We start from the raw sequence: 24,783 nt of genomic DNA, 5'->3' as shown, positions 1-24,783 counted from the left end.
TAGATCCCAAACAGATAATGGGTGTTGCATCCATTCAGAACATTTGATCACCACCGTGTTTAGCAGTGTGTACAAAGCTAAACACGCGAAAATTTGTCTATAAACCAACCATTTTCATTTCAATGGTTGTAATTAGCACGCTAAAATGGGAACAGTACTTCCTACTCTGGAAATCGCAGAATATAAAAAGTGAAAAAAAATTTAAAGTGGCCTGGATTCAAACGAAGTTCATCTTACATTTTCATCTTAGAATCAGTGGTAAATGTTACTCCTCAGTGCTTCAAGTCTGCTACTGCTAAAACCTGGACTGGCTGAAACTGTGGAATAGGAGTCCTGGTTCATCCCTGCATTAAAGCCATGAAGACCAGGAGATGGGCAGAGAAAAGCAGAGACCACACAGCTGTGGACAGGAATCAAGTCTATTTTAGGGGGTGGGTGGCATTTAAGGTAGGACGGGGGACAGCTCTTACACGCACAATGCAATTTCTGCACACTTATATATGATAAAGGTTGTTCTCTGACATACAACGATAAAAGAAATAACTTTTTCATGGACCTCGCGAATGATGGTGCGTGTGGGCACGCGTAGCCTGAGGGCGCTCAGGCACCAGACCAGGGACTCAAGGGGCCAATCCGAACGACCAAATCTCCACCCGGCACCAGCCCTCGTCTTTTCCCGGTACGGCAAAAACAACGCAAGGCTTTGGGAGGGGCCAGGCGAGATGGGTGCGCTGTTGGGAGAAACCTAATAGGAGCGTAATGTGGTCTGGCACGGCGCTCTGTTGATATTAATCTGACAAAGCCAATTCATCAGCCAGGACCGCCACTGCCCCGCCCTGCCTCCCCCCCCGTGCGGGAGAGAGGGAGAGACACACACAAAAAGAAGGCCCAGGGGGTGATTTATGGCCAATGATTTGGCGCCGCTATATCTGTCACACTCACACTCCGCACAGAGAAGCGAAAGGACAGATGGGACACCCTCCCAAACCCCCCCTGCGCCCCCCCCTCCCCCCCCAAACCCCGAATACCGGTCGGCGCAATCGTCATCAAACACACTGCGATTAGTGACACTCAGCGCCCATCTGAGCGGGAATCGGGAACATATTTACCACAAAATGAGACCCACAGAAGGCTGGTATTCCACCATGAGCTGCAGAGCAAACGTTTCTGTGTTAAATAGACTCTGACAGAGTACATTTCACTCTGATAGAGTACATTTCACTCTGACAAAGCACATTTCACTCTGAATCAGATTTGCTCTGAGACTTTTGGTCCAATCAGAACTCACAGGAACCCTCTTAAAAGATTAGAGCTGGGCGCAGTGCAGTATGAGGCAGGAGCACCGTACACTCTGCTCTGGATAGGGTCAGAACAGGGCGAGGCTGCCTCTCCCTCCGTCTCGCAGAAGATGAAGCCTGTGCTTCTTTCTGCTGAGGAGACTCAGCCGGGCCAACTGGAACAGCGCAGACGCTGCAGCCCGAGCGGAGGCCTGACGAACCGCAGCCTGCCGCACGCGCTCACAGGCGTCCTGCCGTCGGCCGCCGCCGCGCTCCGGTTCTGACCTCAAAGAGAAGCTCGACAAGAACGGCGCACCTGATGAACAACGCGGCCCAGCGGTCCTACCCGCAGACTCCCCCCTCTTTCAGACCTCCATAGCCAATCAATCAGCCAAACTTTCATCTACAAGGAGCGTTCCCGATCAAGTCGTGACCCACTGAGATGTGACTGAGCTGGACTCCAGCGGGACCGCACAGAAGAACAGAATATTTCCAAAGGTACATTATATTTTAACGCAATGTAATTTTTGCAATGAAGCCAAAGAACACGATGGTCCCGTTGTGAGCCCAAACTGACCAAAAAATAACCCCCCCCCCCCCCCCCCCCCCACAGCATTTAAAACCAAAGCTTTGGAAATCCATGGCCGTGTGTGTGAGCACAATCAGCTGACTAATGGGACACGTTGGTCCCGGGCAGAACGCGCCGGTTCGAGGCCGCGGTGTAAAATGGGGACTTTAAGCGCGAGGCTTCTCACAAGCCAGTGAGTAATGGCGAGCGCAGCTGATTGGATTAGGAGCCCTGATTCCACGTCAGTAAACTCCCGGGTCCGAGGGGCTCTTAATGGTGCGGCGTTAGCCTGCTTCTGGGCTCAAACGCGCGCGCCGCGGGCTAGCGGCCGCGGGCTAAATGGCCCGTGCTCTGAGCACAGATACGAAGGGAGCCCGTGAACTTTGACTGAGCCTGAACTCCAGGATAATGAGAACACCCCCCCTCCTCCTCCTCCTCCTCCTCCTCCTCGCCCTCTAACTGATTTCCCCCAGCGCTGAGATTGCCTTTGTAGCTGGGATCTTAATGGAGCGACTCAACTGCTCAGAAGGAACGGCCAAATGAATATCCTGCATGTGATTCCTCATGGGGGGGTTGACTGACACACACACACACACACACACACTCACACATGCACAAACATTCTCAGAATTATAGATATATGCATACAGTCTAATGCAAACACGGGCTCATAGAGTACAGACATGCTCTTAAAAGCTGAAGTATGGGGCAATAAACTAGCAGTCTTTGGGAGCAGGTTCGTTAGCCATGCAGGTGTGTGTTTATGTGTGAGTGTGTGTTTGTGTATGTATGTGTATGTGTGTGTGTGCCAATGTGTGCGTGTGTGTGTGTATGCGTGTGAGTGTGTATGCATGTGTGTGTGTGTGTGTGTGTGTGTAGAACCTGGCTCCAGTCACAGTGTGTCTATGGGCTGTTTATCTGTAGATGGACTCCCTCTCGCTGCCCAGTGCTGCAGCCTCCTGAGTTGGCCTGCATCCCCTCTCTGGCACGGCCACAATGCTCCTGTGCGGCACCCTGGGGGATGAGTCAAAATGAAGACAGCGGCTGTCTGAACTCAGGGCAGCCGCACCAATAGGGGCGCGAGGCTCCCGCGGTGCCGGAGACCTCCGCCGTTCTGATTGGTGGGACAGAAAGGTGGGAGGGGTTATACTCACGAGGAGTGAGGATGCCACTCTCCATGCACACTGCACCCTGCCACACCAGCCCCCCCCCACAGCCTCCACACACCTCTGCCTACAACCCACTCAAGCTTCCCAGGGAAACAGGCGTCTGATATCCAGCCCCGGAGGGGGTGTTGTTGGACATTCGCACTCGAGCCAGGCTTTTAGCCACGCCTGGTTGGTCCAGTCCAGCGCTTTCCCTGAGGTGCTGTATACAGGACACCGATATCACAGCGAAGCAGCAGCAGCAGCTGGGTCGCTGGTCCTACGTAAATGGGACCAACCCCCCAGGGGCGAATGGCTGAGATATTACCTTCTACCGCATCAGCAAGGAAACGCGCCCCCTCCTCCTCCACAGCAAACGCAAAACAGGAACTCAGAAGAGCTACACAAACGTCCGCTGCACCAGGCTATAACTGCAGAGGTTTCGTCTGCAGACACGTTCGTTTGGAGACGCCAAGCCTTTTGGGTTCTTCCTGAACACCTGTAAATTCACTCTTGTTTGCACCTTGATTTGGCGGTATACTCCACAGTTTTAGATTTGCAATCAAACAATTCATAAGTGGTTAAAGAGTAATTGCACTCACTGTTCCAGCCTAGCTCCACCTACAGAAGTATTCTATATGCAAAAGATTTTGTACAACGTAGCTCATGAAACATGGGTCAAACCGTCAAACTAGGTGTTGCAGATCAAATACGAATCAAGTTTACAGTAAGTAATTACATGGCCTATTTCTAGCCTCAAATGTTTTCAGAAACATGTTTTAGTGGACTGTTTAGGTGGAATATGACAAAGTATATAAACAGGCATGTTGAAAACATTGGGCCGAAACCAATCCAGCCAATCAGGTGGCAGCAGTGTTCCGTCGGATGCAAAGTAAACTGACTAATTTGTGATGCTCTGACATCACGATTGGGGAGGGGCCAGAGTGGAACGCAGAAAGCATTTTTCAACCATGAGAGGGCAGCACCTAGACATTTTTTTTTTTAACCAGTTTTGCAGCTAGAAAAGTGATCTAACGTGTAATTACCCTTTAAAGTGCAGATTATAGCACCCCCATTTTAGGGCATTATAATGTTTGGGACAACTGGCTTCACAGGTGTTTCTGATTAAACAAATGAAATTATTATTAATTAATATTAATATTAATTATTATAAGCTCAAAACTTTTACTTCCATACACAGAGTGTATTAGGACAGTGTGAGGAGACAACTCCTTACTGAGATAAGATGCTGAGATTAATATGAAGGATTTGATTGAATTCCACTAAAGCACTGTAAGTAATGTCCTAAAGTGCTTTTGATTGAATCTTGCCATAAATCTTGTTGGCCACCAAGCCAATTTTTGGGCGGCCTTATCTTTTTTTGTTTTACCAATATCCATGCACCCAAGGCGCAACTATTGAATTCTGACAGAAATGACAGTACCATTCCAAACGATGGCTTGTGAAGCTAAAGTGTGACACAAGAGTGTACTTTAAATATAACGACGCGTCGCTCGGCTCTGATGTGACTGCACACAATGCAGATTACATCTTAATAACTTCTACGGCAAAGACATGTCAGAATGCAACTAAAGGTTATGCTCCAGTTATATTCAGCAGTGAACTGCCGGCTTAATGCACAACCAAATGTGAGTTATAAATGTCAGCAACACATTTTCCCACACAAAAAACGATAGCAAAAGATCCATCCATGCGGTTCTGCATTTCCTAAAATTATGTTATTATATAATGTGTCAGACTATTATATAATTACATTATTACATAACAGCTTAATTTGTTGTCCTTTGCATTTCTTTTTTAGTCTCTCAGATAGATTTACTGAACCGAGTGTGCACATGAGGTTTCTCATGTACGTTTGCTGTCCAGGAGACGGAATTTCTACCAGCAAAAAATAGACACACCAGCTCCCTGGATTTAATACGCACATATTATTTAAAAAATAACAGAAAAAAAACATCACCTTTTAATTACTAGGGGCACAGCCCACACGGGATTGTCTTGAGGCAGGCAAATTGGCTGTTTCTGTGGCACTGCATTGTTTGTAATTATTGGTGCGTGTGAGCAAGATGCAAATAGGCGCGTTTGAAACGAGGCGCAGGGACGTGCCGAGATGTCCACCTCTCTGTCTTACGGAGGGAGGGGGCTGACCGTGAGCGCACGCCAGATCAAAGGACGGGGGCGAGGAGGGGCGGGGTCCGTAAAGATTTGACGGCCCGTGATGACAGCCCGCGACGGAATTGTCGTCTCGTCGATTTGCGCTTCGACTCGCGTAACTAGCTTACAGCGCAAAAACGGAAAAAAAACACGGCTCCTTTTCAACAAAAACTGGCGGAAGTTAAAAAAAAAGGCAGCCCAAAGCTTACCGGTGGAGTGTTGGCTGCGTGTAATTTAGTGAGCGCCAAGGCCGCCCCTTAGGAACCTCTTCTGGATGTGGACAGCTACACGCTCGCCCGCTGAGAGGGGGGGACTTCACGCATCAATCTGGGAGCTGCCGGAGACTCTGATACCTCTGCCTGACGGCGTAATGGGGCGTCCTGCGTTACACCGCCGCCCGTATCTGTCTGACCCCTCCGCGGGCTGCAGTAAATTGACCGGGCGGCTTAGCCGGGGAACCGCGCGGGACCGGGGACCGAGCCGGCAGGTCCTAAGCCGCTTTTAGAAAGCGCGCGCTCCAGCGGCTTCGGATAGGGGCCGTCTGAAAAAGACTTAGTCCCGCATAACACAATCTAACAGCGTCTTATCATCCGCAACCATTTCTCTGTATTGTCTTTATGCGACTCGTTCAACATTTTACAATTTACAAAGTGTTTAATTAAGCCCTCACTAAAACAAACTAAAGCAAACTGGTGGAAAATGCAAAGTAAAACACATTAGAAAGCATTGTATTTACATGTACATGGTAAGCATACCCCTTGGGTGAAACATAAAAGAAAACCATGAATAAAAGTTTGTCTTTTTGGGTTCAAAAAGAGGTTTCTCTTATCTCTTTTGTACAAAGAAACCCATTTTCTCTGCTGTGAATGAAATTATGCCATCACCACATTAGATGAAATCAAGTGAAACTGGAATCACTTATTAATCCGATGAAAACCATTCGGCGTGCGAGGCTAACGTCTGTGTGATTTTGGAGCTTCACATTAGCTGGGCTGCTGCTCAGACCCTGTCCCCCGCGTTTAAAACCCATAATCCTTCGGTGCAGAATGCTGACCACCCCTGTACCTGCATAACCTCAGAAAGACTCTGCCTCATTACCCTCCCTCATTCACAGAGGCGGCTCAAACGCACCGGCTCCCCGCGTACTCGTTCCCTCCGTCTGCCGCAAGTCTTTTATGCCGTTCGGCTGCAGTCCGTTAAAAGGGCTCTGCCAGTAATTTAATGACCGCAAACGATATTTACGGCAGTGTGGGGGTCCGCTTGATGCGCCTCGATGGCTTGGAATCCGCACAGAAAATTATGATTATTAACAGCGCGGGACTATGGAACCTACCGTTAACTTCCCTTCCCCCATTTCTCTCTGGAGTCAAGCGTGGAGAGACAGTGAGCAGCAGTTGCGATTTATGAAATGCCGGCAGTCAAACTGGCTGCCCCCCCTCCGCCCCCAAATCTCGTATTAATACCTGGAAATGGGCTCAAAATGGCATCGATAAATACAGGACCATCCAACTGGGTCGACAGGTAGAGGAGTGTTGTTCTAGCTGTGGTGTTGGGAGAGGGCGTGGATGGGGTTGTTGTGAGACAGAGATACCACAGTGCTAATTAAAAAGCACTGTGGTATCTCTTAATTTAAGGCACGGGGCGGGAGCTGGGAGGAGTGGGGCGTGGCCGTGGGGGGGGGGGGGGGGGGGTGGCACTGCCGTCTGAGTGGCCCTGGGTCAGACACGCCCGGCCGGACGCGACTGCGAAGCCGCTCCCTAGCGGAGAAGGGCTCGCACCCCCAGCACCTCCCCCCCCCCCCCCCCGGCTCCATAAATAACCTCTCCCCCGCCGCTCTGACCCCGCCCACCGACCGAAGGCTAACCGGAGGCCTTTAAGAAATGAAAAGAGCAGGTTCCAGCCCCCCTCTCTCTCAGAAGTGATCAGGGAAAGTGCTCAATGTGATTAAAAACCAAGCATCCCACTTTTTAATGTCCAACAAATGCTGAGATCGAAAATCTGTCTCCTCTCATTGCATTTGTTTGTTTCGGCCCGATGGATAAACGGAAATTTACGGCTGGGATTCCTTCTACAGGCTGAGTGGAAAAGGTCTGCAGGGACACCAGCCACTGTAAGGTAGTCACATGTTACTCCTTAAAACTCGCCACTAAATTCATTGACATTTCAGTATGTGCAAATAAATCAAATATATTTTATATATATTATATATGCACAAAATTATATTTAATGAACGTGACAATAGTTGAAGCAGAAAATGTACACAGAATATTTTCGTACTGTGCCTGTAATACATTCCTGTATCAACTCCGTTTGAAAGAGTAATATATTTTCGCTTCACAAGGGCATTCATGCAAACCCTAACAGCACAGCCTCAGTGTTAAGAATCAATTTGAGCCAGCGGTAAAACTGCTGACCATAGCAAATTGCTGTTATTGCCGCAGATACAGTATGGCCATTATAGTGCTCATGGTCTTGGCATCGCTTGTTTGGATCTATATTTAACTTCCATTATACATGCACTGATAAAGATATTGATATATGCAGTGTGTGCCACGCCTGCATTGCTACACAGAAAACAGCTTGATCATCAATTTGGGTATGCATATTTCTGTACTGCTCCTCAAAAAGTTTTACATACATACAGTACAATCTGTAAGTATTTGGACAGTGACATAATCTTCATTGCCTTGACTCTGACCTTCAACACATTGTATTTACTTATACATAGACCACCCCCCCCCCCCATTTTTAAGGGACCCAAAATAATTGGACAATTGGCTGCTCAGCTGTATCTTAGCCAGCTGTGTATCTTTACATCATTAGTTCATGCACAAGAAAGCTATCAAAAGGTCCAGGCTATTTGAGGTGTGGCATTTGCATTTAGAGTCTGTTGTTGTTGTCTCTCAACAGGAGGATCAACAAAGCCAACAAACAATGCCAGTAAAGCAGGCCATCATGAGACTGAAAAAAAGCTGAATGATATGAATGTAAATACCCTCAAAATAAAGCTGTAGACAGTCTGTACTTCAACCTCATATTCATTTTTTGTTTCGTTTCACATCCAATGTCCTGGAGTACAGAGCCAAAACAACAAATATTTTGCCACTGTCCAAATACTTGGACTGCAAAGTGTATTTAAACAATATTAAAACTGCGCACAAATACACTCATAAATAAATGTGCATTTACGGTATATACACACATATTTATTAATGTGTATATTAGAATCATAATTGAGTATTTATCCATGACGGATGTGCACGGACGTGTCTGTGTACCTTCTCCCATTTTAAAAACGTCACTTTGAACGCTGGCCAAAGCAGAACACATCACAGCAGAGAGGAGCAGCGCAGGGCAGAAGGCTGCCAAACATCCAGGTGTCAGTCAGTCAGTCGGCGAGGGAGGGAGAGAGCCTGTTATTCTGCCCACCCAACCTGCCATTCCTTCAAGGGGAAGATTATTGGTAATGACTCAGGGAACTGGACAAGTAGCGTGTCACGCTAATGGCTTTCTGCAAGCGGCGATCCAGCATGGGTGCTCTTTTCTGGGACAGAGATATTTTTCTCATTTCATTTCCCGCCCCCTCCGAACGCCATAGTGCCCCCCCTCCCCCCTTCCTCCCCCCCCCCCCCCCAAATACTCTCAGTGAGCAAATGAGCTACGGCTCATTTAAGCGCCAGTGACAAAAAAACCTGTGTGATGTGTCGCGGCCCAAGGTGAATGGGTGGCACGGTAGATGCGGGTGGTGTAATCACATGGGAGATGGAGCAGGTGGAAGGGGGAGAGTGTGGAGAGAGAGAGAGGGGAGGGAGAGCAGAGGGGGGAGAAGAGGGGAGAGAGAGAGGAGAGAGAGGAGAGAGAGGGAGAGGAGAGAGAGAGCAGAGAGGGAGACAGAGACAGAGAGAGAGAGGGAGGGAGAGAGAGGGAGACAGAGACAGAGAGAGACAGAGAGAGGGAGGGAGAGAGACAGAGAGAGAGGAGACAGAGAGGAGGAGACAGAGAGAGAGAGAGGGAGGGATGGAGAGAGGGAGGAGAGAGACAGAGACAGAGAGAGAGGGAGGGAGGGATAGAGAGAGAGAGAGGGAGGGATGGACAGAGCGAGGGAGGGAGAGAGACAGAGGCAGAGAGAGAGGGAGGGAGGGATAGAGAGAGGGGGGAAGCATGAGAGCCTCACCATCAGAAAATCTATTTCTACCAAACGCCCGGGTGCCGCTCGCCGAGTGGAAACAATTAAAATGCTAATTTCCCGCCGCGCCCGGCGGTGGCGGCACAAGCGGCTCGGCGGAGCCGTCCCGTAACGCATAAATTGTTTTCGGTGTCCTGAAAGCGATTAAGCGCACACTCCTTAAGGCCTGTAAACGCTCTGGCGTCTGTTCCGGTCCCTCCCCGCGCGGCGGGGCAGCGCCAGGCCGTCTGCGCGGGGCCGCCCGCTCTGCCGCGCGCGATAACGCCGGCACGGCGGACCGAGAGGGCGCCGTTAAAGATATCCTGGGCGTTTCGATGCTCTCGTCCCCCCTGTCGCGGTTCTTTTTTTCTTTCTGTACATATTTTCTCCCATTATTACTGACAAAAGAGCAGAGTCGCACTCACTCCGGATTCAGCGGGCGTGACAGTTTATCGAGGTTTGGGAAAGTTCAGGCTTTGCAGATGTTTTTTTTTTTTTTTAATGTTATATTCCCAGTCTAAGAACCGTAAAAAGGTTACACGAGCTAATCAGCTTATTTGTATTCATGGGGAAAGATAAGTGTGGCTGGGATTCAATTAACATTGGTCCTCTGACTCTGACTCACAATTAAGCACAAGTGTTTTCTAATTCACAAATACAGTTCAGCAATCACCAAAAGGGATTTTTGTGAGTAAAATTGCGAATAGTTATTGCTGAATTGCAGTGGTCAAAGTGAAGTCCAAATTAAGGGCGAATGAAGATTGAAACCAGGCTTGTGTGTTTGGGACTGCTCTACAGACAGGACCTCCCTCGAGCCGCGTCCATACTGCTACATCAGCACTTCAGAGTCACTGTGGTTCAGAAACAGATCAGATAATATATGTTCATATTCATGTATTTTCAGTAAAATGCAAATTGTTCAGACAGCCTTCATCATGTCCTCAGTTTAAATGACCTGGACTGTACATCTACCATAAAGCTTTATGTGGAAACACATGAAACATTTCGGATAAATACCTGAGTGGATGTACATTGTGCACTCAACAGAGCAGAATGTCTCCAAAGTGAAATAATTTCTTTAATGGTTTGTGCTGAAACACACTGATTCCCAAAGGGAAATAATTACTTTAATGCTTCATTATTCTTGCGATTAAAAAAAATGTCTTTTGAACCCATTTTGGGCTCCTATTGCAATTTTCATGAAGCCATTTTCTTAATCTGCTTTTGGCTCTCTCTTTCTTCCCTCTCACTTACTGGCTGACTTCTTTTCAAAACCCCCAAAAAATGTTTTCACTTTCATTATCGAGGGCTAATGTTCCTGTATCCAAAAAACATTGTGCCTGATCACAGAATCAATATTTTATAATCATGAGCAGATTCTCATTTAATTTTATTCTCATTCCAAATTCAAACAGAAAATGGATTTCAGTCATGTGCGATAGCTATATATTCAGAAAGATTTCCACATTTCAACGTACATGTTAAATGATATTCGATGGCAATTTATAACTATATATTATGTGCCTGCAGTAATATATGCACACATATGTGCACGCAATTATATGCATGTTTGCCTGATTCATTGTCAATGTTTGTTTTTTTTTAATCCATCCATATTTATCACAGTGCCGTTTTAACACTGATCACACACTGTAGGCATTTTGGGAAATGTAGGCCCAGAGTGGAATCGGTCTGGCTTAATGCAAATGAACCAGCTGCCCATAAGCCCGCTGATGCTCGCTTTAGCGTCTCTGGCTCCTTATGTCGCGAAAGCTTGAAATCTGGGGCAGGGAACATTTTCCCAGCCTGCACTGCAGGCCCCTGAGATCAGGCCCCCGCCATTTACACGTGCTCTGGGAAACGCCATTCATTCCAGCTCCGGCCACGAGAACCCAGAGACCTCGTACCTGGGCATTTACCCAGCTCAACAACACGCTGTAATAACAATAACACTCACAGTATATATTGGCACAAACATTGAGCAGTGACCTTTTTATGAACAATTCCATTCCAAATCCACCGCGCATTAACAATGGGGTCACTGAAGAAGAGCTCAGCAGGAGAGTAATTTCGCAAAGTAGCACAGCCAAAAGGCTGGCTCCCCGTATATGAGACAGCTGCTGTACATATCCAGCTACATTTCCACATTTCAAATGTGTGTTAAATTGACATTCCAGGACACCCTTTCATTTTGCGTGGCTTTTGCAGGGGCACCAGGGTTCAACAGAGCTTCTCCCCATGACACCCGACTGTCTGAATCAAAGCATAATTACCACTATGGCCAGGTTTCTGACAGCACCTGCTCAGAGTAAGAGCTAAATAAAAAGGAAAGGATCACTCTGTGCACGTGTTTCTCCTGAATACCGATTTTGGCTCCAGGTTTATTTTTTGCATTGTGGCAACAGGGTCCCGCGTGCGCCCGGGGTCCGGGCGTGAGCCCGCCAGGCGTCGCCCAAATGTTTCACGTCCTGCGCCTGTTACCGAGTCACTGCTGAATTAATTAGGCCTGTCTGACGACGTGGAAGGAGGCCAGTCTAATCTCAGAACCTATGTACAAACACAGCACAATCCTGCGTTAAATTAACATTGACAGAGCTTATGTGAGTCCAATATGGACCGTGTACTTACGCGAGTCCAACATGGATCAAGTACTGTTAGAGTTAGAAGTACTCAAATTGACTTCTGAGTTGACTTCAGAGTCCATTGGAAATCACAATTTCAACATTTCTGGGGGGAAATGGACTGAGAGGTGCTGCTCAGAGCTCAGAGAGAGTGAGGGTTACAGTTTAGGGAGAGAGAAGGAGGAAGGAAGAGAGGAAGCAGGAGAGTAAGATGGCGAGAGTTTCTTGAGAAGATCCAGGCGAGAAAGGCCGCAGTGATACGTGTCAGTTTTTTAGGACAGGCAGAAAAAAAACGTGAAGTCAGCTTGAAGAAAAAATTTCTCAAAAAGTAAGAGGGAGAGACAGATGGAGATGGAGAAAGAGGAGGGAGAGCGAGAGAAAGCGAGAGAGCACGTTTTTCCCCCTGAATCCCGGACCATTAAGTATTTATGGAGTCATGTTCGTTCTCCCTCTTCCTCAGATACGCAGAGAAGCGGGCCCTCTGCGGACCCCGATGTGGTTAGTGCCCTGCGGGGTAGGGGAGCGGGGGCTGACGTCATCGCCCTCCTGAACGCTGAATTATTCACCGATTTGGGTGTAGCGTTGGCCCGGCCTGCTGGTAGGCAGGCCTGCCGAAAGCCCTCCTGAGCCGGGCTGGGAGCCGAGGTGGGGCGGGGCGGGGCGAGGCTTGGCGGGGCAGGGCGGGGGTGCGGCCGGCTGGGACTCAGGCCCCCCGTCTTCGCCCTCCCAGTGAACACAGATCAGGGCTGACAGGTGAGGGACGGGTGGAGTACATGGCTTTCCTGCCGCTCATTTCACGGCTCTCTGGTGCGCTGCATTCCCAGGCATGTGTCCCTCCATAGCAAGGTTTCTCAGAGTGTCTCACTCATGCATGTGTGTGTGTGTGTGTGTGTGTGCGTGTGAGTGTGTGTGTGTGTGTGTGCATGTGAGTGTGTGTACGTGTGTGTGTGTGTGTATGTGAGTGTGTGTGTGTGTATATGTGTGATTGTGTGTATCCGAGGGTTGTAACTAGGCAGCTGTTTAATAGGTGACTTAGTTGATGCGCCAGTCTTAACGACTACTTGTATCTTTATTTATTTTTATTTTTCCATAGATTGCGTTGTTGCCGTTCGTTGTTAGTGTAATCAGTTTAACCACCAGGTCCAGGTTGAACTATGCGGTTGTTCCTGTACTTGGACCGGTACTTCTCTCTAGGGGTTTCGTCATACTTGTTCCTGGTTATGGTTATACACTTTGTTGTACGTCGCTCTGGATAAGAGCGTCTGCCAAATGCCTGTAATGTAATGTAATGTAATGTAATGTGTGTGTGTGTGTGTGTTGGATTTCTCTCCCTCGTCTTTAATTGGCTTTGTCTGAACACTTCATTGAATTCTTATCTGTTTTTGACAGCCTCTTAAAGGCGCAGCATTGGAGAATGGGGCTACATAAACCTTGTGAGCTACCATGTGATGTTAATCAAACACTGACCCCCATATAAACCAATCAGAAACCTTTTCTCTCCACTGCACAACAGTACGATTGGATCAAAGCACATAATAAGCACGTAATGGCTGTTCTCATTTCCTCCATTGCTTAATAGACCTTTATTCACCCCCTAAAGAGCACGGAAGTGAATATGAAGAGCACAATTAAACATTGACTTTAAACAGAATGCGTTATGTAATCAACTGAAATTAAATTAACCTATAGGCGTGCCTTTCATTTCAACTTTGGGGGAGACACACTGCAGGACCACCTAGTCTTGCATAGTCAAACTTCAAGTCTCACAGGCACTCACTAGCTAGTCTAGAAATGACTGCTTATGAAAATATTGGGGGTGACATCTCCCTGTCTTCCCCCAAAGCTATGCTTATGAATTAACCCAACCAACCAATGAATCCAATGTGAGTTCGATATGTGTTGAAGAAATACTTGCAATATTCTTTCTTTTGGTTTAAAGAGTTCACTTTCAAGCACAGCTTTCTAGTTTTCCGCACCAGGAATCGGCGGTGGCAATTTATTAACCGCTAATTGGTCATAAGATCAGTGCCAACGATCAAAAAAACACCAATTTTATTCGTTTATGATTCACGCAAGCTCATGCCTGAGGACACGATTCCTTCCTAAGATGGCTTAAAGGGGGACCCTCCAGAGACACACAGACAAACACGAAGCGGAGCTCAAACAGCGGGCCAGTCAAAGGTAATAAATGGAGAGCTGAGCCAGAACAAAGAGCAGCGGGCACGGGAGAGACGGCTCAGCCAGGGCTCAGAACCAGCAGCCCACGCGCTCACATTCATTAAAGATCCATTCATCCTCCCAAGATGCCTGTATCATAAAAGACAAACGGTTTTAGACATGCCCTTAATGGAGCCATACATATTTCATTTTTCATTCATGGCTTTAAATATATATATATTTTTTTAATTAATTATAAATGTACTCTAAATATTTGCTTCCATCTCAGCATTTGTGAAGCATTTTTTTTTTTAAAAGAATTACAAGATTTGGATGTAAATTGGAAAAAGGAAGTGTTTCACATACCAACACTTAACATTGTATTGTTTCACGCTGTGCATCAAAATGAAACAGATGGTTATATTGGTACATTAAAAACATGGTCAACGGCAAATATTCAACCCACAGCACGAACAGAACCAGTCTGAATGTAATCTGACTTAGGTCTGCCTCGGCTGCAAGACAGACGCCTGGAAGCTGAACTGTGCAAACTGGTGAACCGTTCAGAAGAGAAAACCATTTCTGGGAAATGTTATAGCATGTGCAGGCATAGAAGAATGGAAGCCTAAATTTGGACAGCACCCGGAATTTCCTGAGGATTGGGCTGTTGGGAGGTGCCGCTGTAAACAGCATATTACACAGGGAAATGTGCTTGTAATAGAGGTTGCCAGTTCAACTCCCAGCTGAAGCACCGCTCTTATACCCTTGAGCGAGATATTTAACACAAATTGCCTCAATAATTATTCAGCTGTATAAATGGATTGTGAGTAGAAAGAAAATGTAAGCTGTGTCACTCTGAGTCAGGATGCTCACTAAATGCTCAAATTTTATGCAAATGTTGCCATTGCAGGCTAGCTACCTCGCAACTGAGTCACAGTGAGCGATATGTGCTTCACACTGAATGCATTCATTAGTTCCTCATGTACCGCGTGAAGGACGGAAGTGAAATATTGGGTCACATCTCCATGCTGGAGCTCGGGGCTGGGTCATTTTGATTAGGGGGGTGATCTCCGTGCCTGCTCAGCAGTGCGTTTGCGCGGAGCGGGGCCATTTCCCGTCGCGCCGCGGCGGCGCTAACCTAAATGCCTCCTGACGCGGGTTAGTACCACTCCAGTTGCAGCACTGGGCGAGCGGGATGACATCAGCGATCAGCGTCCGCTGGTGCACTGACCCAGCGTGGGAGGAGAGGGAGGGAGGCTCTTTCTTGTCCAGTGAAAATATCACAGCAAAGTACTTTTTTTTCTTCTTCTTCTTTTCTCTCTTTTCTGACCACGTGCACGTGCCACACATACAGCAGCATTAAAAACGTGTACGCAAAGATCCTTTGCAGCAGCCTCAACGTACGCATGCTGATGTGAAGTTAATCAAATTACTGACATAATGAGCTAACTGCGCTGTACTCTGTCATTTTCAGTTAATGTTTGATTTTAAGAACCAATACGTTATCCGTACAGCGGTATTATATTTGATTTCTCTGGTAAATGTGCTCCATATAAGTATGTTCCATATGTTAATATCCTGTATAGGGTAATTAATTTCTGATGAGTTTCCTGGAAAAGAACCGCTGCAGTGCTGCTAATTCCCTCGCTATGTAACTGGATCCCATTTCTGTGATGTGTTGAAAACCGAAAACCCATATGATGCCACTTAATGTAAATTAGCATGCCGCTGCTTCTCTGCTGTGCCTCATATTGCATTAAATAGCCACAGAAAGCCTATACAAAATCTAAAAAGTTATGCACTTATGTTATGCATGTATTTGAATACGTCATGCATTTGAATACACACTGCACATTTTTTAGCCAATGAAGCAACAAGCCAATGAATAATATCAGAATTTTCAGTGCTTTTGATCTAATGACCTAAAACAGATTTTTACATGGAGTTTTACATGGAAAGGTGGAACCTCACCTCAACCATCAGGAATGTTAACCCACAAGGGTGATGCACATGTGGTACATTGGGGTTTGTTTGCTTCAGAGAAAATACTGCCCTCTACTGGCCAACCATCACCACTTCCAAACCTGGAAGTGGTGATGGTTGCAAACCTGGTTTTCCCAAATCTCCCAGACAACCGCTAACCAAGCCCACACCTGCTTAGCTCCATTCAGGAGCAGGGAAGATGGCAAGATGGCCACCGGCTGGCCAAATTATTAGAAAGCATTCACCCTGTATCGAAGAGAGTGTGCCAGGTAGGGAGAGGTAGCATTGCAAAGCGGTGTGAAGATAAGTGGAGACTGTGAATAAGTGTCGGCTGTGAGTTTATCCCATAGCTGGGAGTCTAGGGGGAGGAAACACAGGGATTTAGTACCAGAAACCATCTGGATTCTGGCCTACCATGAAATTCAGACCATTTTAATGCCAAACGTGGTCATAAGTCCCACCAACATCACCCAGGGACAGGGGGTTTCGGGTGCTAGGATACCCTCTCGCCTCGCTGGCCTATAGAGACTGTCTGTGCTTTGTACCCTGGCAGTGCAAGTGTGGCACTCGGATGGTATTTTGTAGATGGGACTAGCTGCAGTGATGGGACAAGCTTAAGAGTTGCAGCAGTGATTGTGATTTAAGACAGGCTGTAAATCATGATCTGGGCAATTTCATCTAGGGCTTGATTCAAATAGAAGGATGATTCAGTTTCTTTGGAGCTACATGTGAAACAAACGATGGTAGCATACACTAGGATGCAGATCAAACAATGAGCTGACACCTCTAAGGAGAGAATGTGGAACTGGGAATAGCACAAAGGTAACAAAATAATTTTTATAAAACCCTGCTGAGCCAGGTAGTAAGTCAGACAGGCCATACTGTATATTAGGCCCTAAGCCTGGTTGTGAGTAAGCTCCTACAGTATATGAGGCTTTAAGCTCGGGCTTAAGTCAGGCCCTAGTGTATATGAGGCCCTAAACCTGGTCTAAAGTCAGGCCCTACTGTATATGAGGCCCTACGTATGGTCTAAAGTCAGGCCCTACTGTATATGAGGCCCTACGTATGGTCTAAAGTCAGGCCCTACTGTATATGAGGCCCTATGTATGGTCTAAAGTCAGGCCCTACTGTATATGAGGCCCTACGTATGGTCTAAAGTCAGGCCCTACTGTATATGAGGCCCTACGTCTGGTCTAAAGTCAGGCCCTACTGTATATAAGGACCTAAGCCTGGTCTAAAGTCAGGCCCTACTGTATATGAGGCCCTACGTATGGTCTAAAGTCAGGCCCTACTGTATATGAGGCCCTACGTATGGTCTAAAGTCAGGCCCTACTGTATATAAGGACCTAAGCCTGGTCTAAAGTCAGGCCCTACTGTATAGCAGGCCTTAGGTCAGGCCTCTTAAGTTGTGTGTGCTGACTAAGTGCTGTGCTGTTCTGATCTGCTGCAGTTGGGTCGGTGGGAGAACAGGACCCTGACCCTCAAGTACCCCGTCTGGCCGAGCTTCAACTCCCTCGGGGACGGCGAGATCGACGACAACCACCTGAGCATCGTCACCCTGGAGGAGGCGCCCTTCGTCATCGTGGAGAACGTGGAGCGCCTGACGGGCACCTGCATGAGGAACTCGGTGCCCTGCCGCAAGCACATCAAAGAGTGAGCGTCGCTCCGCTGGGTGACAGTGCCAATAACACCACACTGATGCATCGCCACCTGGCCTCTACCTCACGCGTCCCCTGCCCCTCTCCCTCCCTCATGGGTGTGTGCTTCCCCCCACCCCTCTGGCTCCGCCCCCGCTCGAGTTTCCCGCTCACACAGACAGCCTCAGTTTTTATCCGGTCAGCAATGGGTTCAGGTGGCATTTCATGGAAAGAGGGAGAGCCGGGTTCCTTCCACAGTCAGCCATGTACTTAACATTTTCTGCCACCCAATGTGGGGCTGGGTATGTCCAATTCCCACCCAAATTTGGAACATCCTGTTTCGTAGCCACATTCAGAGGAGATCTCCACTGCTGATTTAGGAGAGTGGGGAGAACAGCCTGGTCCATGATAGCATTCACTGCAAGTGCAGTCTGGGTCTTGTAGTCATCGGTGTGAGTTCCCACTATAGTGTCATCAGCAACTATGACTTAAACTATTAGTCACTGGGACGAGTACTTCTAGCGTGGGTGTGGGGAGCACGGTGGTGACTTTAAAGGCACAATTGTCAATCTCAGATTGATATTGCTGGGACAGGCCATACATTTACAAGCCCATTTTGAAAGGGCAATTAAATCACTTTCCCTCTAAATTCCTTCACTGGTGCTCATTTGCGCATACTTGTTGTCTCCCAGGAAACTTTCTGAGCTCTAATTAAGCGCATGTAAGGAATAGATCAAGCGGTCCTGTCACAACTGAAACCAGCTAACCCTGGTCCTACAAGCTGTGCTGGCATTCACTGTAAATCAGCACTTAAATGATTGAATAAAGCAGTTGATTACGCAACTCACCGGATCTGGGCAAATACTCTAATCATATATCAGAATGATTTAAGTTTGCACATCTAGGCATATGCGTCAGACTAGTCACGGGCATTGCATTAAGTGACGGCAGAAGTTTTCGATTGCTCAGGAGCGGGGTTGCCATGGAGACGGCCACATGACATCACCCGGTGCTCTCGGCACCCCCGTGACGGCTGTCACTGCGCAGTGTTGTGGGGGGCCTTACGGGAGAGTCCCGGGGGGGGTACCAGAGGGGGGAATAAAAAGCCCTTGGGAGACAATGGCTTGTTTTTCACACTCAGGCGCCCGTGCAGAGGGTAGTCACACCTGGAACACTGGCGTCAGCGAGCACAGATTCAGCTCTCCCTGCTAAGCTACCTAAAAAGAGCTCCAAACATGGTCTGCCTCCTGATGTTATATAATTACTGGAGACATTCGCTTAAGTTCACTGGACACACAGTGTACCCAGTTTGGGTGTCCATTGGACCTCGGGGCTTAAAACAATTAATGATGATGCATTTACTTGTATAGGGCCATTCCTTTTATTTTGGAGTGATGTGCAGCCTGCAGCCCAAGCGGGAAATCTGATTGGTCGGATTATGAGCCACGTGTGCCGCTCGGCAGCCCACGTAAGGCAGTCTGAGCCATTTTACTGTCAATTATTTTCGCAAGGAATGAATGTGGCTAAACAGGGGATATATGGGTATTTTTCAGCTCTGGAAAATGTGTCCAGCTTCCTGTCTGGTTATTTGAGTTCATGAAACCACCTCGCTGTAGAGGAGGAGGAGGAGGAGGAGGAGGAGGAAAGGAATTTGAGCTATTATTTTCATTAGGAAGACTCCAACTTGCTGGAATTGGGAGGGCGGCTGAGAGGGAATTGTGGCAACAGAATTAACGTAAGCATGTTGCACTTTGCCTGTGCTTTTAACGAAACAACTGTAAGCAAGCGTTAACGTTTCGCTCGCACCCTTTTTCGGTTGCTGCCTTACCTCCAGATGTTATATAATTAATGGAGATAAAACGGGACATTCGCACAAGTTCACTGCACACACAGTGTGCCCGCTTTGGTGTCCACTGGACCTCTGGGATTAAAACATTAAACATTAATAATGATAATAATAATAATAATAATAATACATTTGTACAGTGCCTTTATAAATCTCAGAGACACTTGACGTCAGTCAACATGGCCTTGCTCAGCAGCGGACAGATAAGTAGAGCAGGCACAAAAGAGCAGGTATAAAAGGGAACAGAGAGCAGGTACAGCAGAGCAGGTATAAAAGGGAACAGAGAGCAGGTACAGCAGAGCTGGTATAAAAGGGAACAGAGAGCAGGTACAGCAGAGCTGGTATAAAAGGGAACAGAGAGCAGGTACAGCAGAGCTGGTATAAAAGGGAACAGAGAGCAGGTACAGCAGAGGGTACGTTAAGCAGGGACTGGCGCCGGGCTCCTCCACAATGCGTTGCTGTAGGGGGGCGGGGCGAGAGGGCAAGCCCTGACACACGCGGCAGATATGGGGGCTCATTAGCTCCCTGGGAGCAGAGATGGCCCGCAGATACGGGACCCGCCGGGAGGGGGCTCGGACGAGCGGGGCCTGAAAGCACCGGGGGAATCAGCCACTGAGGGCAGGCCATTGATTTTAAGTGCAATCTCGCTGAGCTGGTCAAACGTGCATCTGTCTTACTGTGGCGCGGCGTGCGGAAGGGGGTCGGGGTGGGGGGGGGGGGGGGGGGGGGGGGGGTGGGGGGTTGAGGTATCCTTTATTCCAGGCAGCAAACTCCAAAATCTTAAACAACACATTTTGGGCAAAAGCTTTTCTACAAAGAACCCCCTCTCAGTTGTTAACAGTGTGAGTTGCAGCTATGTATATATGCTTACTTCTACAGTATGCTTTATTTTATTATTACCAGTATATTACAATTCCGTGAGGGGACATAATCACACAATACTCACTGCAATAACCAAAAAATAATAATAATTCTTTAAAGTATTTTTGTCTTATATTTAGACTTAAAATCTCATTTCTAAATAATAATCTTATTTGCTAAATAACACAAAAAGATTGCCAATGAGGTGAGGCCGTTTGACTAATTTCAAGATTTCTTGTAAATTTTCCGGATTTCCACATAAGCACTTCTCCAACTTGTGCACACTAAATTGAAAAAGGAGGCCTTTTTCAGTAGCTGTTAATGTTATAAGCACCCTACGTATACATGTGTTTGCTTTGTAATAAACAAACGGCTAAGTTTTGCAGTCCTTCTTTCTAGAAGCTTCCCATTCATTTTTAGGGAAGGGTGGAATGTGGCTGTGAGAACTTGTTTGCTTCTGTGGATTTAAGAACCAGGTTCCTCTCTGTTTATTTGCCTTCCTTACAGCTTAATGCTGAGAACACATGCCTTTAGTAAGCCGTTAATCTAAAATAAAATAAAATACAGCTGGACTTCCCAGGGTCGAGCACTTAGATGTTTCATCTCTTTTGGGAAGTGATTTTGAGCTCCATCAAGCATAATTGCATTGACAAAAACAAACTACCTGCACTGTCAAGGTTCTTTTGGCTCCTTGGGATGATTCAAGTTATTTATACTCCTGAGCATGCGTGTTTGTGTTCGTTGCTGCAACGCCCCTGTCAATTTGGGAGAGCACTTGTTGCCAAGCCTTGGCTTATTTTTGCTCATACAGTACACCAGTTACACTCACACAGTGCACCAGTTACACTCACACAGTGCACCAGTTACACTCACACAGTGCACCAGTTACACTCACCGTGCACTTACACTCCACAGTGCACGTTCACTCCGTGCACCATTCATCTACTAGTCTGTGCAGCGGTCGACTGTTGCTGTTGACAGAGGGTCTGTTGAGAGGCACAGGCCCTCTGCAGAATCAGATCCCTTACTCGATGACCAGCGCTACAGTCAGTGGTGCACCACCCCAGCATGGTCAGTGCTCCACACCAGACCCATCCACACACTACAACAGCGCCTCAACAGGACGAGCTGCCCAACAGTTTAACTTAACCCAGTTAGCGTTTAACGGCATGTCCTCACGCTCACCCACCAAATGTGAGCCTGTTCCAAAGAGGCCTTTGCTCTCCATATTACCCACGCGTTAAGTGGGCGCCTTTCCCTAAACTGACGCACGCAACGATTACTTAAAGCAACGAACGCGTTCAGCTCAGGAAAACCATCAGAAATGATTTCAATATAAAAAATGAACTTGGCAGCTCTTTATGCCGCACTGCTCCGCATCTCTCTCTCCGTCTCTCTCCTCTCTCTCTCTCTCTCCATCTCTCTCTCTCTCTTTTCTCCTGATGATTCAGATGATGCACCGTAATGCCCCGGGACGAATTTGATTAAGGAATTAATCAAAAAAATAAAAACCCTGTGAAAAGTGTCGCCGCAGGAGAGCGAAAGAGACGGAGGCCTCATTTAGCCTCGTGCAGCACGCCGCAACCACTGCCACAAACACCGCCACCGCAATGATGTAGCATCTGCCACCACAGCTGTAAGGGAGAGAGAGAGAGAGAGAGAGAGAGAGGAAGGGTGAGACAGGAGGGTGAAAGAGAGAGGGAGCGAGAGAGAAAGAGTGACAGAGAAAGAAAGGGAGGGAGAGAGAGAGAGAGACATCGCCTGAAAGCTGTGGTTTTGGCACTCCTCTCCCCCATTTAATGAGATAAGAATCTTGATAGGAATTCTGATTGCCCCTGAACACACAACAATGCCCCCATTCAACAGGGAAGCCAAGGCTTTAAAGACAGGTGTCACACAGCAGCGTGACACCCCTGGGAGGGAGATGCGGCAGTGCCGGGGAACACCGTTGGTTGCAGCATGGAGAGAGAGAGAGACCAACACGAAATGAAACAAACAAACAACTTCACCCGTCCCCCTCATGGCTTCTGGGCAAAAACCAGTAAACTTAAACAAGAAACTAAAATAAAAAAGAGAAAAGAAAGTAAAACGGAGCGACCACTTTCCAGTGTGCCGCTTGTAGCTGACCCGCTTTCCACTCCTCCTGCTTTTCAGTGGGAGTTTACATTCTCCACCATGTTCAAAGAAACAAAACAGAAATTAAACGGAACTCCAATAAATATAGGCGCTCTCGGTGTGTGAGCTCCCGGTCTCGGCCCCGAACTGTGGAGAGCAGCACACCTTTAAGCACCTGGAGAGACTCCTACTGTCTGTAACAGTTAAGGTCTATTTTGGCCTGGGATCAGTCTTTAAAAATCTGTCTTTAACTTTGACTCATTTAAATGGAAAGTGTTGTTGTTCATTTCTTCACAGACACAGTTTGGCCAGTTCAGTGATCGTCAAAAATGTATTAACATTGTCAGAGGACCAATGTTAAGGACAAATGTTGACTGAATCCAGGCTTCTGTTGAGCTCTTCAATCTGTATACACTATGCAGTATTGTATTAAGATCCAAGCAGGAGTACAGTAACAAGACAAGATTGTGGCAGGCACCGCGGTTACAATGTAGGGCACGAGACAGCATACTGTTTCCCCAACAAGAAGTTTCACAAGTTCCCTTTATCTTTTGGAGGATAACTTTTCATTATGTTTTAAATGAAAGTGCTTTTTTTTACATTTGGGTGTTCCTGATACAGAGGCAGAGTAATGACTCCGGCGAAACGTTGTTTTTATGAAATAAACCGTGACGTGGGATGTCGCACAGGACCCTCCGCTCACTGCCTCTGTTTCCACAGCAACACCACCGAGGGAGGGGGGACGTACATCAAGAAGTGCTGCAAGGGCTTCTGCATCGACATCCTGAAGAAGATCGCTCAGAACGTCAAGTTCACCTACGACCTCTACCTCGTCACCAACGGCAAGCACGGCAAGAAGATCAACAACGTGTGGAACGGCATGGTGGGAGAGGTGAGGCCCCGCCCATGTACACAACCGGCCGATGCGGAGGTCTGGTTTCCACTGACCAATTTTGATTTTCATAAATAAATGCAAGTCATAATTTGGCCAGGTTCAATGATCATGAAAACCAATTTCCAGTAAAGGATAAAAAAGTAAAAGTACATGCTTGCCTGAGCTCACCCGAATCAACAACAGTGGCTGCGATGAGTGTTGCTGTACAAGCACGACTGGGCATTGCAAATTTGGGAGAAAAGGGGGGAAAATAATAATAAAAAAAATAAACACAAAAGTTTTTCACTGAGCTTCCAAAAAGAATATGAAAGACATGAATATTATAAAAGAGGCTACAGCATACAACCACGCTGCAAAAGACAATACGCTCATTTCTGCTCCTCATCCCTCAACCAGCAGTGTAATTACGACAGAAATAAAAGCATCGTTATTTCCGTTAAGCCTAAAACGGGGACCTGGAGGCAGAACCTGGAGCCCCTGGGGTGCGAGGCGTTGCTCATCCTCAATCGCGGCTTGCGCGTGTGCGTCGCGCGCCGGCGCGTGAGTCACAGCAGCAGAGAGGCTGTTTACCTGTCACCCAATTAGATTACGGCGCAGCTGCACCATTCTATTCAACGTGTTCACGCCGCTGTTCTCCTTCAGATTGCCATCATGAGATACGTCACAGGTAAAAAAAAAACCTGAATGGACTCGGTGAAAGACGTGTGTAAATCAGAAGGACTGTGTGTCTGATTCGGAACGGCTGCTGTGGGCTGCGGGTGGCGTGGGGGGCGGGGTCGAGCACAGGGTGTCTGAGCTGAAGGGAAGGTCACAGGCACTGTGCAGTTACTGGATCACATTCGACAAAAGCAATCTTCCGAATTGATGGAACAAGATGTTCCAACTGGATTATGGGATATGGAGCAGCTGTTATTGTAAGTTTGTGTGTCCGGCTAGGACTCATTAGGCATTAGAGAGCATATGCCAGTGTGTTCGGTGCAGTTGTTTTATAACCTGTTATCGGTCATATTTTTCTATTTTTACTTTGTCAGTTAAGATGATTATGTCACTCACGTGGAGCCAAGGGCTCATCAAACTTCACACAATTACTGTGACGCAAAAAGACTAAATCATGAACACAAACCTTCTGTCCTGCCCCTCTACAAAGCCACAGGTGGCTCGTTCTTCCAGTGCTTAATCTTCTACTATTTCTTTTTAACTGATTTGAATCTAAACCCATTTTTAATTGCCATTGGTGTTAATCGCGACACGGTCCCATCCTAGCTGAGGCTTGCTCAGTGTTTTGGATACGGGTGGTGGTGTTCAGTGTTTTGGGTAGGGGAGGGGGGTGCTTGGTGT

At 47.3% G+C, this 24,783-nt stretch overlaps 1 protein-coding gene across 1 annotated transcript in view; it reads left to right on the top strand.

Annotated features, from left to right (window-relative positions):
- LOC135243453 (glutamate receptor ionotropic, NMDA 2A-like) overlaps positions 1-24,783 on the top strand; it is a 68,844-nt gene that overhangs the window by 15,078 nt on the left and 28,983 nt on the right. The window contains exons 3-4 of the mRNA XM_064315321.1: positions 17,542-17,744; positions 23,271-23,442. Coding sequence (XP_064171391.1) covers positions 17,542-17,744; positions 23,271-23,442 — 375 coding nt within the window. The remainder of the gene's footprint in view (positions 1-17,541; positions 17,745-23,270; positions 23,443-24,783) is intronic.

This window comes from Anguilla rostrata, chromosome 17 (assembly GCF_018555375.3).
Source record: "Anguilla rostrata isolate EN2019 chromosome 17, ASM1855537v3, whole genome shotgun sequence".
Lineage (NCBI taxonomy): Eukaryota > Metazoa > Chordata > Actinopteri > Anguilliformes > Anguillidae > Anguilla > Anguilla rostrata.
The sequence above is the reverse complement of the archived record's forward strand: the minus strand, read 5'-3'. Positions and strand labels throughout refer to the sequence as shown.